The 13619-nt window shown below is 58.6% G+C and overlaps 1 protein-coding gene across 2 annotated transcripts in view; it reads left to right on the forward strand.

Annotated features, from left to right (window-relative positions):
- SEMA3F (semaphorin 3F) overlaps positions 1–13619 on the forward strand; it is a 25413-nt gene continuing 11794 nt past the window's right edge. The window contains exons 1-2 of one of the 2 annotated variants that reach the window (XM_052776223.1): positions 1–210; positions 12787–12985. In XM_052776223.1, the coding sequence (XP_052632183.1) occupies positions 12862–12985 (124 nt within the window). In that variant the 5' untranslated portion in view covers positions 1–210; positions 12787–12861. The remainder of the gene's footprint in view (positions 211–12786; positions 12986–13619) is intronic. The other variant, XM_052776222.1, reaches the window with a different exon arrangement.

Below are 13619 nucleotides of genomic sequence, written 5' to 3' on the forward strand. Positions count from 1 at the left end.
GGCGGCAACGGGACAGAGGGTTTTCCAGCAGCCTGGGCTGGTTTTATGAATGAAGGGGCTGCCCCCGGCTGCTATTCCACCCCCCCGGCTCCTCCCTGCTGCCTGCAGCTTCCAGGTGCTTTGGGTTTGCTGGGGGCAACGAACTGGAGGTTGCTGGGCTGGCAGCAGGGTGGGCTCATCGCCGCTGAGATCCCGCAGGCTCCTTGGCCGGTGAGTAGCTGAGAGATGGTTTTAATTGTTCGTAAGCTTGGCAGCCCAGGTTGGACTAGGCTGCCTTGTTTCTCTCCCCGGGAGAGCTGACTGGGGTAGGGTTCCCAGTGGGAGCAGCTCAGCCCGGGCGGCTGAACCAGGTCTGACCCGCTGTAAACTTGTCTGGTTTTACGGTCTGCTTCGTTGCATTTTATAGCTATGTGCAGAGCAGCTCATGAGTGACTCGTCTTTTCCCAGCTCCTACAGAGAAAGCAGAGCTTATTCTGCCGCTCAGTTTGCCACAGCATGCAATGAAAAGTTTGTGGTAATAATCTTTTATGGTTATATCTATTAATACCTTAACTTGGATTCCAGGAGGTTTTATTGCTACGGTAAAGCTCTCTGTCTCCAGAGCTGCTTTTCTGGGGCTCCTTGACTTCGATGCTCTGCTTTGCTGCTAAGGTTTAACAGCCCTAAATCCCATATTGGACAGATCGTCACTAAATGCCTAGCCCATGCTGGGGACCTTTCCACTGCTCAAAGACAGCTTTGTTGAATTTCCCCCACCCCCCAAATAAAAATCAATCATTTGCCTCCAAGCGGTTGTGACAGCCTTGGTCCGAGGAGAAAAAAGAGCCTCCGTGGGGGGAATTGTCCCCTGCTCGCGCTGCGTGAAATCTGTTGGGACAGGGAAATCGTACTTCTTCAACTCCCTCCCTGCAATGCCTCAGCTCTCAGAAACCTCGGGACGTACAATATAGCAGGCAGAAAAGAAACAGAGCCTGAGAAATGCCGGGTGCTCTCCAGAGGAGTTGTTTAACTAATGATCCTTCTGCTTGGAAGCATTGCAGAGCCCGGGGACAGGTGGCTGGGAGTCAGGAGCCTCACACGCCTCGAGCGTCTTGAAAGCGATGGGTGGATGTTTCAGTGCGATGGAGTTGTGATACTCAGGGTGAGGGCGGGAGGGAGAAGACTCCATGTTTATTTATGTCTAGAAACAAATAACAAAGCACTTGACAAAATGAAATTAAGACAAAAAGAGGGTTATTTCTTCCTATCCTTGATACAAGACCACCTCTGGCATGAATTACAGCTCCTGGAAGTATGCGGCAGCCCTGTCCAGGGATGCACTGTCCACTGGAAATCATCAGGAGGCACCTCACGGGCAGGGTGTAGCTGGGCTTCGGTAAGCCCCAAGCCTCAGGTTGCTGCCACGGCTGTGCTGAGTTAAGCAATTTATTGCTCATAAGGAATCACTGCATTAAACTGGCTGCTGAGCACTGGCATGAAATTTCTGCTAAGCTGGAAACCAGCAGTTTTTGATGCAGCCTCGTGCACAAGGGAAGAGGGGAAAGTGCTGCTCTAGGAGATTTGGTCGCAGAATTGCAGCTATCCTGCACACATGCCGGCCACGCGACCCGCGTGCAAGCCACGGGGAGCTTTCTCTTTGCCAAGTGGAGCGTGTCCCAGCTTTCCTCTGGCTGGGCCTCGCACAGCCTTCAAATGGAGGGGGGGTCTGGCAGCCTCGATGGGTCACTGACTTGACATGTTGGGTTGCTGTAACGTATAGATTTCTCCTGCAGAGTTAACGGTATTGAAAACGAGAGAGAGACACAGACACCCTTGTGATTTATGAGCCGGGGATGGGGAAGTCAATCTGAAAGCCAGGGCAGAGATATCAGCTCTATAAGAAATATGGGAAGAATTCATCCCTAATCTAATCTCACCAAATTCCACAAGGATGCAAGACAGGGATCGTTTGCTCTGGTTCCTTAGGTTGAGATTTAAACAGGAAACCCCCAAGGATGCAAGTTGTTCTCCCAAATACCAATGTGCTTGTGCATGGAGGCCACGGAGGGGGTGCCACGCTCTGAGCTGTCTCGGCTGGCTAGGTAAGAGGCGATGCCAGGCCGCGGGGCTGGCAAGCAGCGCTGAGCTCAAGCAGAGGCAGCGGGAGCCAAGCCCGGGGTCCTCAGCAGGACTCGCTGCTAATGATGCTCTTTGCCAAACCAAGCCCTTGAGCCAGCAGGACTGGCAGATGTTCTCGCCGGTGAGGGTTTCTGGCTGCCTCTCTCTCTGCTGTGCTCCTGTGACACCCTCTTGGGGGCTGTTTACAGCAAGGATGAAGATTTATTGTAAACCTTGGCTCCTGGACTCTCGGAGCTGCCTCTTCCTCCAAGTTTGGTCTATCCCCACTCCAGCTGGGATTACAGCAAGAGAGCATGGGGTAATTGGGTCTTTACAGGCACTCGCTCACGCAGTTACGAACCTGGTGTTGAAAGCAAAGACCTAGAGATCAGTCAGCTGAGTAACCCCCTGGCCCTGGGGGCAGCTGGCAATGGCTTTTGGATGGGGAATGGGGGGCCATACCCAGCCTCACCTGCCCTCTTTGAGGAGCTCTCCTCTGGGAGGAGGTCTGCTCGGGAGATCCCGCTCCACCCTGCTCGGGGTGGCCAGGAGCTGCTGCAAAGGATAGGCTGCAGTGGGAAAGAGGGCAAACCCAGCGTTACCTGTTCTGCACTGGGTCTCCAGCTTTGGTCCTCCCTGGCCCCTGCGAGCCACCCATCGCCTCCCCACCTACTTCTCACTTCTGCCCTGCTCACAGGAGCCGGCTGTACCTTCTCCGACTCTTTTTGCCTGGGGAAACTGAAGCATAGAGTGGCAAAATGACCAGTGGAAGGTTGCAGAGCTGGGCTCACAGTGCAGGGGACCGAGTCATTCTGCCTGCCTGAAGACTAGATTATCCCAAATCACAGCCATAATAATCCAGCATCTACTTGTGCCTAGATGCCAAGGAATGACAGTGATTTTGTGGTACCTGGGAGAAAGCACTCCATATTCCCGGCAGAGATAAGCCTTTATTATTCCCCGATGTGGGCACTGTAGGGTATTTGGGCTCTGCCATCTCCACGCTCGGCGACCCCACATACCCCCCAATCCACCCCCAGCTCCGCTGTGCCTGCAGGCACGCCACGCACACGCTCCGGGCCGGCACAACCCAGCTCCGCCAGCGGGATGGCATGGCACGGAGCACAATTGTCACCAACGTCAGCCCCAGTTGATTTGGGAGCCTGCCCAGGACATGGTTTCCCTAAAACAATGCCGTTCACAAGCGCACGACCGTGTGGGGTTATTGTTCTTGTCTCGCGCGCTGGCGAGCTGCCATTTATTGTGCGCAGGAACTACTCTGCTTCTCCCACTGTTGAGTTCAGGTTTATTTCCCTGTTTTCCAGGAGGAAAACTGATGTCAGCTAATTTGGCCTGAGCACTTTGTAGTGTGGAGAAAAAAAAAAAGCAAAAAAAAAAAAAAAGCTTTCAGTTTCAATCTGTCCATTGTCCACTGAGAGAAGAGCTGGTCTTCCCACGGTGTGTGTTCCCACCAGGCAGGTGGTGACAGCTCTGCCACCATGTGTTGGAGGTACACGCTATCGTTGTGCACGGGCGGTGGTAGAGTCAGGCTTAGCGTTGAGCCAGTTTGTGCTGCAGGAGGATGAACTGCTGTTGGAGGAAGATGGGACACTTGGGGTCAATCCCTGCCCTGCTACGGTTCCCGTTTGGCCACGGGCAGGGCACTTAGTCCATCTGTGCCTCAGCTCCGCACTGGGATAACGACAGCCACGGTGGCCTTCCGTGGCTGGACGCTGTGCAGATGAGTACACGGAGGACTGAGAGGCCTTCACGTGAAACAGGGGTTGGACAGGAAGGCTGTGTCCTGGGAGCAGCGCCGTGGGGATGGTACACGGGGGTGGTTGCTTCTGGGCTGCGCTGGCCAGCTGGGGATACCGGCACAGGGAGCCGTGCCCTGAGGAGGTGCCTCCACTTGTGACCATCCGCTGGGCTGGGTTATCTCTGGTTTGGCTTGCCAGTTAAATGCTCGCAACGAGCAGAGCTGTCTGCCTCAGAGCATGCTGCTGCCAGCGGCCGCCCTGGTTCTCCTCGCACAAAAGCTACGGCAGCCGCCCAGCGACTGACCTGCCCCAACCCCTGACAGATGTGCCTTCATCTTCAGCTCAGCCCGGAGCTGACCTGGTGTCTCCCGGGGAAGAACGAATGAGCAGCCAGCTGGGGCGAACGGCCCCGCGTCCATCTGCGGTGCCTCTGCCGGGCGCTGATCCTAAGAAATACCCTGCGCAGAAGTTGCAGCCTTGCTCCGGACAGCTCCCTTTTTGCCGCAGCAGAGCTGCTGGGGTGGGGACGGCGAGGTCGCTCAGCCCCTCGGGAGCTCACAGCCAGGCGAAGCTGTGTCCCCTGTCCCCCCGAGCAGCGTGCCGGAGCAAAGGGCGGCCCGCTGAGGAGGCTGCGGGAGCGTGGTGCTCTGCAGGGGTCCAAGGCTCGCGAGCCGGAGAGCTTACCCGGCGATCCAGGCTGTAATTACCGAGGAGCCCAGCCAAGAGACTCTGAGAAGAAGCAGATAACAGTACAGGCACCCTCCATCCTCATTAAAATACTTTCTCCGGCAAAGCCCCCCACGCCTGTCCAGCCTGTTCCAATTAGCGCAGCGGGCCGGGGAGAGCAGAGAGCAGGGCTCCTGTTGATGAAAAGAAAACACTCCAGAGCTTTCAAGTGTCGGGGGAGGCGGGCGGCCCCGGTTGGCACGGCGAGAGGCCCTGGGAGCGTGACCGGCAGCCGTGTCGCTGGCTGGCAATGGTGAAGCGGATGAGCCGGGTCACTGAGCAGCGGAGCAGGTGCTTCACAGCCAGCTCCCACCTGGAATGGCCCTGGGATTAGAGCTGGGGAAATGCAGCAAAGCCAACGGCTCTCCGAGAGGTGCTGAGCATCCCCACCCAATAGGTCTGGAGGTGGGAAGCAACAATCCCGCTGTGAATGAAGTAAAACGCGTGTTACAAATTGTGCAGGTTTGCTGAAAAATGCCTTGGCAGCTTAAAGTAGCGAGATGCTCTGGCTTGGGGGTGCTGGGAAAGACTGCAGCCTGCCTGTCCAGGCAGCAGGGATGCTTCTGCGCTCCCCAGAGCTGGTTCTCTCATGAGACCTGCCTGGGGACGGAGCTGTCTCCAGCCCTTGGCTCTTTGCTGGGATACTTCAGAGAGGCTCCCTAGGATGTTCGTACGTGCCCACCAGGACCCTGACCAAGCCCACCACTTCTTTTCCAGCAGCCCATGACACTAGGTGACGGCTGAGCCTGCCCAGGTTTGAGCTGGCGACCCAGAGCTGGCAAGTTCTGTATCAAAACCCTGCGTGTCACCCAGCCCCTCTCCCCAGCAGAGGCTTTTCAGCCAGCCTGGGGCAAGAAGCATTAGCAAACTCGTCCCTGGCTAGAGTCCATGCTGACTCCTGGCCTTGGAGCCCCTGCCAGGTTTTAGCACGTGCGTGATTCACGCAGACCCAGCCTGGAAAGTCTGAAGCCCAGAAAACAGCTCCTGAGCGAGGCAGAGCTCCCTGAGCCTGCCGAGGGCTGTATTGAATGTCAGGCCATGTGGCGGACAGGTGACAAGGGTGGGTTTCAGCCGGCGGGCGGCATCGTGGTATAAATGGCTCTGAGGAATGCGGCGCTGCCTCTGGGGACTCCTGAGGCTTTGGGGAGCTGGCCTGGCAGCGGAGCGGGCAGCACACAGCCTCTTCGCTACCTTATTTGGGTACTTTTTCTCTAACACAACATCAGAGAGTGGCAAGCCCTTTCCCAAACGTGAAAGAATTTTAAGCTTCTCAATTGCATTAGGAGGCAGGTTGGGAGTTTAATATGCCAAGTCAATCCAGGGTTTAATACACCAAGTTAATCTGGAGTTTAATACGCCAAGTCAACCCTGACTGGGCTGAGACGAGCTGTACGGCTGCTGCCCAGCATGAGACGTGATGATTGCTCCGTGCATGACCCACCTCCCTGACCCTCTGCTTTGTCTGGGGAGGAGCCCAGCCTTTTTCCTCCGAATTTGCCTCTGCGCCGCTGCCAGCTACCCTGCTCCGGGAGCCCTGGCCTGGGCAGCATCCTGCAAGCGCTTGCCTGAGCTGGGGCTTGGCAGCAGGACCTTAGCGCTGCTCTGTGCTGGGGACGCAGGCACGAAAGCCGTGAACAGAGGTGGGGAAATGCGGCACTGGTATGGCAAGGAGAGCGCCGGAGGGTGTGCAGAGTCCCAAGAAGTCCCTGCCTGCCTAGGTTTTCCCCAAGGTGTATTTGCCCAGACTCAACAGTTTGGTGGCACTGGAAGCTGCCTGTATTCTGGCAGCATTTTAGGTGAGATGGGACTTGCAAGGTGCGATTGCGCTGCGTCTCCATCCGGCTTTCTCTGCACATTGGACTCGCTACCTCCCTGGTGCTGGATGCCCTTGGGGTGAATTAAAGGCAGGAATGGTGGAGGTTACTCAACTGGCACTACCTGGCTCAAGCAGCACGTTCAGGAACACCAAAAAGCCCCGCGGGACCTGCTGCCTGAGAGCACGGGCCAATCTAGCCCATCACCGTGCCTGTCACGGTGCAGTGAGACAAGCCCGGCTGCTGGGCCACCTTCCCAGCCCAACGCCCGAGAGCCAAGCCGGAGCAGGCTTCACCTCTCTCCCTCGGTAGGAAGGGAAAGGTAAGGGCTGAGGCAGCGGGCCCCCGAGAAAGGGATTAACAGGAGGATAAGTGAAGCCAGCTCCTTATCCTTTCATAAACAGTTATTAATAACCTGGCCAGCCTTGGGCTTGGTAATTCCCCATTTGCTTTTAAAGGATGTGGTCCCAACTGGAGCGTGCCTTAAGCTAGTGAAACTTCAGGGAGATGAACACTGTTAGAGAAAGTGCCCTATTTACCTTTCCAAACCTAAAGGTTTACCCCCCCCGCCCCTGCCAAAGATAAGGAGCTGAGCTTGGCTCCCACCTACCAAGGCCCCAAGCAGAGAGAAAACTCCTGTCTGCACAGAAGAGCAGAGACAGGGGGGCTCTGCTGGGGTCCGGGGCAGCAATGACGGGTGGGCTCACAGCCCGGGATGGACACCGCTTTGTCCGTGTGACAGGAGAGGAGAAAAACCAGCTGCGAGGCTACGTAAGGTCCGTGATTTTGCAGCGGCACAGCTGGCATGTGCTCAATGTGACATGCCAGGTCTCGGGGACCAGGAATGTTTGCACATCAGCACACGTAAGACGTAAAAAAGGGGGACAAGCGCTCATGCTCTGAAGTGTCACCACAGGCAGTGAAGTCCCCCTGATACCACCCAGACCACAGAGCTGTCCCTGCTCCATCGCCGTTATCGCCTGGTACTCGTTAGCGAGGAGCCCCCCTGCCTGGCAGGGGTGACGTGCCGATGGCACGGAGCGAGCGCGGCCCGGCCGAAGGGCCACGGTGTGCCAGCAGCAGCTGGGACTCATTCTTCCATGCTCGTGGTGCTTGGCACCCTTCGGCAGTGGTGGTTGGCAAGGAAGGGTGATCTGGGGCTAATTGTGATTGTAGGCTTTAATCTCAGGAGGCGGGAGCGTAGGAGATGTCCCAGCTGGAAGGGAGCCCGCTGGCCAGCCTTGCAGAGAAATGCGGGCGAAGCCTGAGCAACCTCAGCCTTGCTCTGCTATTGACCAATTCCTCCTTTCAAACCCTCCGAAATCTGCTCCTCCTTGATCTTTGGAGCTCTGCATGGACACGTGTGACCTGTGTTACTGAGGGGTTCATTGAAACCCTGCCATTGCATGGGGCACACCGTGACACCCCGGTGCCACTTGAGCTCTGGCACTGGCTTTCATGGTCCCAACTTGTGTCATGCTGCAGGAGCATCCCGTGCCTCCGTCCCTGTCCCACGAGCAGCTCACCACTGCAGGCATTCCCGGCGCTGGTCCTGCCCTGGCCAGGCAGCTCTGGAGGAAGGCAGGGAGGGAGCCGAGGGCCCACGGCTTTGTCCTCCTGGTTGGAGAAGGACGACAGCTGTCTCTCCCTGCAGCTGCTGGGGCATCCATCATCCTGCGCGGGATGCAGAGGAACAACCAAAGCCCTGGGCCGAGCAGGGAGGGTTTCTGTGCCTGCGTGGGCAGGAGGGGGGACAGGCAGCGCTTTACAAAGAGGGACAGCCACAGGCAGGGGTGCACACCAAGGCACGCGACCAACACCTCCAGCCGTGCACGCTCCCCGCACGTGTGGCCCCGCATTTGCACGGCACAGACCACGCGGCGTGCACCCCACTAACCTGCAGGTGCCCGTGCAGGGACGGGCACCCGGGTTGAGCCGTGGGAGAGGAGGAGACTCCCTGACGGCAGGGCACGGCAGTCCTGTCTGCTGGACCTCCTTGCCTGGCTTTGCCCCCCAGTTTCTTTGCCGGGGTGAGACTCCTTTCTCCCAGCTCCCAAACTGGCAGGCAGGGGGGGAGGCAGGACAGTCTCAAGAGCGTGGGGCTCGGGTCTGGGAGCCAGGGCTTGGGACCCTTGGGCAGCGCCAGCCCCATGGAGGGGGGGTCTCAGCTCCCTGCGGCTATTCCCTCTCCCGGTGAGTTCTAGCACAGTGTTTCTGTCCCCCGGTGGGGAGGGTCACTGCGGCCGAATGCTGACACCAGAGTGCAGCCCCTCTCCTCCTCCCACCCGCTCCTTTCCCTTGAGGTCCCCCAGCTGCTGGGGGCCAGCATTTCACCTCCTGCCCACGGCCCCGCCAGCCCCGCCGTGTAACTGAAGAAGGCACTAGGCTGCAAATGGTGTGTGGGGATTAGCCGGGACACAATCGGGGCCTGTGAAAGCGGCGGAGCACATGGCGGGCTGCGCCGGGCAGGCAGGGCTGCTGTTCGTGCCGCAGGATCACCGAAGAACTCGCGTTCAGCGTGCTCTTCCCTCTCGGGAGACAATCTGTGGCCTGATAAATCCACTGCCGGGGCCCTTCCCCCTCTGAAATTTGGGCTGGTTTACACTATTTGCGGCATCGCAGCAAATAGGCATTGTCAGGAGGAAATTGGTGCTTTCACGGATAAACAATTCCCTCCCATACCCGCATGTCTCAAACAGGAGGGATTTGTCTTTTCCCTGTGCTGCTCAGTCTCTGGCAAGACCTTTCAGGGGACTTTTTGTCTCCAAAGGAAAAATTCAGCGCCGTGCCGTGAAACGGTGACTCTAGATGACAGCCCAGAGCCTTAAACCTGCAGGTCACCCATGGAAGGGGAGGGAGAGGAGGGCATAGGGTGACTGCTGGGACCAGGGCAACTGGTGGACTGCTGGGCACAAAGTCAGCCCAGCGTCGTGCTGTCACCACCAGTGCCGCCTACACCGAGGCACTCCTGATGACTGGCAGCTCCCCCGAAACAGGGCTGCAAGCACCCATGTCCTCCCCCTCCGGCCCCATGGTGCCCAGAGTATGAAATCTTAACCCCCCCCAGACATCCCCTCGCCCAGCAGCCTGCCCTCATCAGCACTTCCCTCGCCAAACTGAGATAGAAATAGTTGCAGCTCCGGACAGTTGATTATTTAAAGCTGTCGGGCGTGTTTAATTTAACCCTGGATTCATCATCCGCAGCTTGTTTCCATCCTCTAGACACCCTCTCAGTGTAAACTCTGCCTCTGCCGAGCTCTTCACCTCCAGGCAGATTTGGGCAGAGGTTTACAGGCAGGGGACGTGACCCTGCCGCGTGTTTCCCCCAGTGTCCCCGCTCCGACTGGCACAGAGAGGGATGCCCCTGCGCCAGGGGCTGCGGGCACAGCCGGGTCGGGAGCTGCCACTGGGATTTTAGCTGTGCGTCAGGAGATGGATGTGCCGAGTCCCTCACCGCTGCCTGGGCATGATGGGGGGGAGCCCCAAAGTCTTGGTGAAGGAATGATATATAGGGGAACCTTTCTTACTGGAGGTTATCCTCTGACAGTTTTTTCTTTCCTTGTCCACTGCAAGCTCCTCCAGCAAGATCCTCACCTTTTCTGACCCTGCATTCAGCTCTGCCAGGGCTCTGCATTCCTCCTGCATGTGGCTGCGGCTCCTGCCACCATCAAACTTGCCTTTGGCATCCCCAGGCCGAGGAGGCAAAGTCCTGGCATAACCAAGCTGTACGTGGGAGCCTGCACGCCTGCCCCACCGCCCCTGCTGCAGGCATGCAAAGCATCCCTAAAGCTCACCCTGCAGCCATGCATGAGCGTGTCCTGGAGGCAGGAGCGGTGCCCTGGCTGCCATCCGCAGAATCCCAACCCACCCTGACATCCCCTGGAGCTCTGGGTCGTGAAATGTTCCTCCCAGGGCTGGCTTAGCCCAAACCTGAGCCTAGCACAGGCCCTGCTCCATTTATGGAAAGCTGCAATTAGAAGCCAGTGTTTTCCCGAGTCCTCCAGCAACCGAGCGCACATTGGCAAAGAAAAAAAAAAAAAAAATCCCTGTCAAATCCCAGGCACGTCCTTGCGATGACCCCCAGCATAGCAGTGCTCGCTCAGGGCATGGCCACGAGTCAGCAGGACAGGTCTGTGAGACTCCCGCTGCAGATGGCTGAGTGCGGGGAAGAGCTGAAATTGCTGGAGCATCCCCAGGAAAGCTGTTCCTCATCTCTGCCTGCTGGGAAGGTGTTTGTGGGGGAAGCGAGGGCAGGACTGCCTGTTAGCGGGTCCCCAGTGTGGCTGATAGGGTTCCTACCTCTCCACAATCAATGTGTCAAACAACGAGCAATTTAAACCAAGGTAAACCCATCATGTTTGTTGTTTTTTTTCCCTAGGCAGTGGTTGGCCTGTCAAAAAGTCTGCCCAGGGAAGGAGTAGATAGGTTGAGAAAGCAGCCCCAAACCAAAGAGAGACAGAAAATGGCACAGCCTCCACCTCAGGGTCACATCCAGGTCCCAGGGTGGTACCAGGTCTCCTGGGACTGGGAAAAAGGCTCCGGAGTAGGAGCAAGTCATGCTGGCCAGAGCAAGAGCAAGGCAGGAGCGAGGGCAGGGAACGGGCAGGAGAGAAGCTGTGCCAAGGGGCTGCACCCCAGCCCGGCCACGGGCTGCTGCCTGCTCTCCGTCTGCCAGGAGGAGAGAAACCCCAACTCCGCAAGCCCAAAACCTCCTCCCTAAGCAGAGCCGAGTGCTCCTTCTTGTGGAAGGCAGAGACCAAGGCAGTTAGAAAGGCTTGGCTGCACCATCCCTCCTACAGCCCTTCGCCGGGATGGCAGAAATCCCCTGCTCCTTCCGCCAAGAGCTTCTGGCCAGGAATGAGCCAAAAAGCTCATTTTAAATCTTTCAGCCGTGGGACTGGAAGAACTTAATATGCAGCAAGAGGGGGAGTTAGTCAGAGCTGCCATTTAGGGACCGGGACATTTATAAGCAGGGAAAAAGCATCTAAATTGCCTGAATTAATTGCCGAGAGCTGGCAGGCCAGCCCCGCTCCCCGCGGGAGGTGTGGGAGCTGGCGGACGAGGCTGTGAAACCCTGTACGCCTCTGAGGGGGTGTAAATGTAAGAGAGTCCTTCCAGCCTGCAGCGTCCCAGAGGCAACGGATGCTGGTGGCCTTGGAGAGGTCTGCGATGACCAGGCAATTTGCAGAGCTACCGGCCAGAGTGATGTATCATGTACACCCAGCCGCAGCTGATGCTGAAGGGATCACAAGAGTGGCATTTATGGACAGTGCTCCAAAACATGAATTCCCCCCTTGAGTAAAAGGGACAAGATTTAACCCCAGTCTGAGGTACAATGAATATTAGGGATCCCTCACCAGGCTCTGGCCAAGCACTGGCGTCTGAGCAGATATTTAGGATGCCCAAGCTCTGAGGGCCTGTTGGAGGGTGTACTACTCCCCAAGCACTCCTCTCCGCTTTCCTCACATCAGTCACCTCCAGGATGCTCAAATCCAAGCGCTCCTGAGTACCACATGCCATGGGCATGCTGGCATCACACCGCACACGTTCCCTAGCAGGCTGTAATAGCTGGTCTTTGGAAGTCCCTGGACATGAAACGCGCTGGAGCTCCCGGGTGGCAGGCGGTGCGGCCGGTGTGCGGGGCTCCCAGCCGCAGCTCCCTTTCCCAGTACTCAAACTGGTCCTGGGAGCACCAGCTGCTCTGCCAGCTCCCAGAGGCGGAGGGTGCAGGGTGTCCCAGCGGGGACCAGCGCGGCTCACAGCAACGGAGATATTCAGAAATCCTCCTCACCCCCTCCCAGGACCGTCGATGGCTGCTGAGGCTGCGAGGACAGCCCAGCCAGCGAGACGCCCACCTCCTTGGGCCCCTCGCTTTCCCTCCCAGCCTGGCCGGTTCGGGCTGCGTGAGCTCCTCAAGACAAGCCTTGTCTCCCCACGAGCCCGTGCTCCCCGCGGAGGTGCGAGCCCCAGTCCCCTGCCAGCCCGCAGGTGCTCCGCTCAGATAAACGCCGACGAGGCTCCCGCGGCAGGTGCTGCGGGGTCCCCAGCCTGTGCCTGGGGTCCCCAGCCTGTGCCTGGCTGCCTTGGCCCAGCACACGGAGCTCGCTGCGGCTGTGACCTCCCCCCCCCCCGCAGCAGGCTGCACAGCAGCCCCAGCTCATTTTGCAGCATTAGCGTGGGTGTGCGGGGGGCTGGCCACTTGCTCTTGGTGGCTCCTCTCTTGTCAGGCAGCTGGCCTGCCGTCTTCTGGGGGACGAGCTGCCTGCAGACCTACCGAGCTGTCACTCGCCCTCCCTCAAGCACCCTCCCCAGCCAGGGGCCGGCGGGACGGGGGTCCCGACCCGCACGCAGCCCGCTGCGGTACAACCTTCCCCCTTTTCTGCTTGCAGCTGGCGGCGGAGGTGGCATCGCGGCGCTGGACCATGGTGCTGTGAGGGTGAGCTGCCCCCCTCTCCGCTGCCAGAATGCAGGCTGCCCCCGGCCGCAGGCTGCCCCTCGCCGCGCTTCTCCTCTTCCTCCTCCCGCAGCAGCCGGGCAGCAGCGAGGCATGGAAGCAGCACGCCCCGCGCCTTCGCCTCGCCTACAAAGGTAAGGGTGGATTTCCTTGGGGTCTGCACCTTGCTCGGGCGGGCTGGGACAGCGCGCTCAGGCAGGGAGCGAAGGGGGTGGCCATGGCTCGGGGGAGGCAGGCAGTAGCCCCGCGGTTGTGGCCGCAACATCTCCACACGTTGGGCCCTCGGGATGTTTCACGGATGCAGCTTCAAACACAGCCCCTGAGGATGCTGCACCGGCGCTGCTGGCGTCGGAGAAGGGGGCTGAGCAGGGAACGGCCTGCCCTGGTCCAGCACAACACCGGGACCAGAAGGGACATCTCCTTCTGCTCAGACTCGCTCTGGGCATCTTACGGTGTGTCCTGGGCTGGAGCTGACCTGGGCAGCCGCAGGGGAATGTCCCCTGTCTTCACGCTCTCAGTGCAATGGGGACGCTGAGCCCCAGGCAGTGCTGCTGGCCCCTTCCCTTGCCTCCCACCATCACGGTCCTGTCCCAGCTCGGCCCTTCTGCCTTTACCCCTCCTTTCCTGCCGAGGAGAGACTGATCCACCGTGCAGATCATTTCCCTGCTGCACTTTTTAGCCTCCCCCCCCCCCCCCCCCCCGCATCTGTCTTGTCTGTTTAGATTATGAGCTCTTCAGGGGAGGCACAGTTTGCTCTTCTTGTGCCTG

The sequence above is a fragment of the Harpia harpyja genome, chromosome Z (assembly GCF_026419915.1).
Source record: "Harpia harpyja isolate bHarHar1 chromosome Z, bHarHar1 primary haplotype, whole genome shotgun sequence".
Lineage (NCBI taxonomy): Eukaryota > Metazoa > Chordata > Aves > Accipitriformes > Accipitridae > Harpia > Harpia harpyja.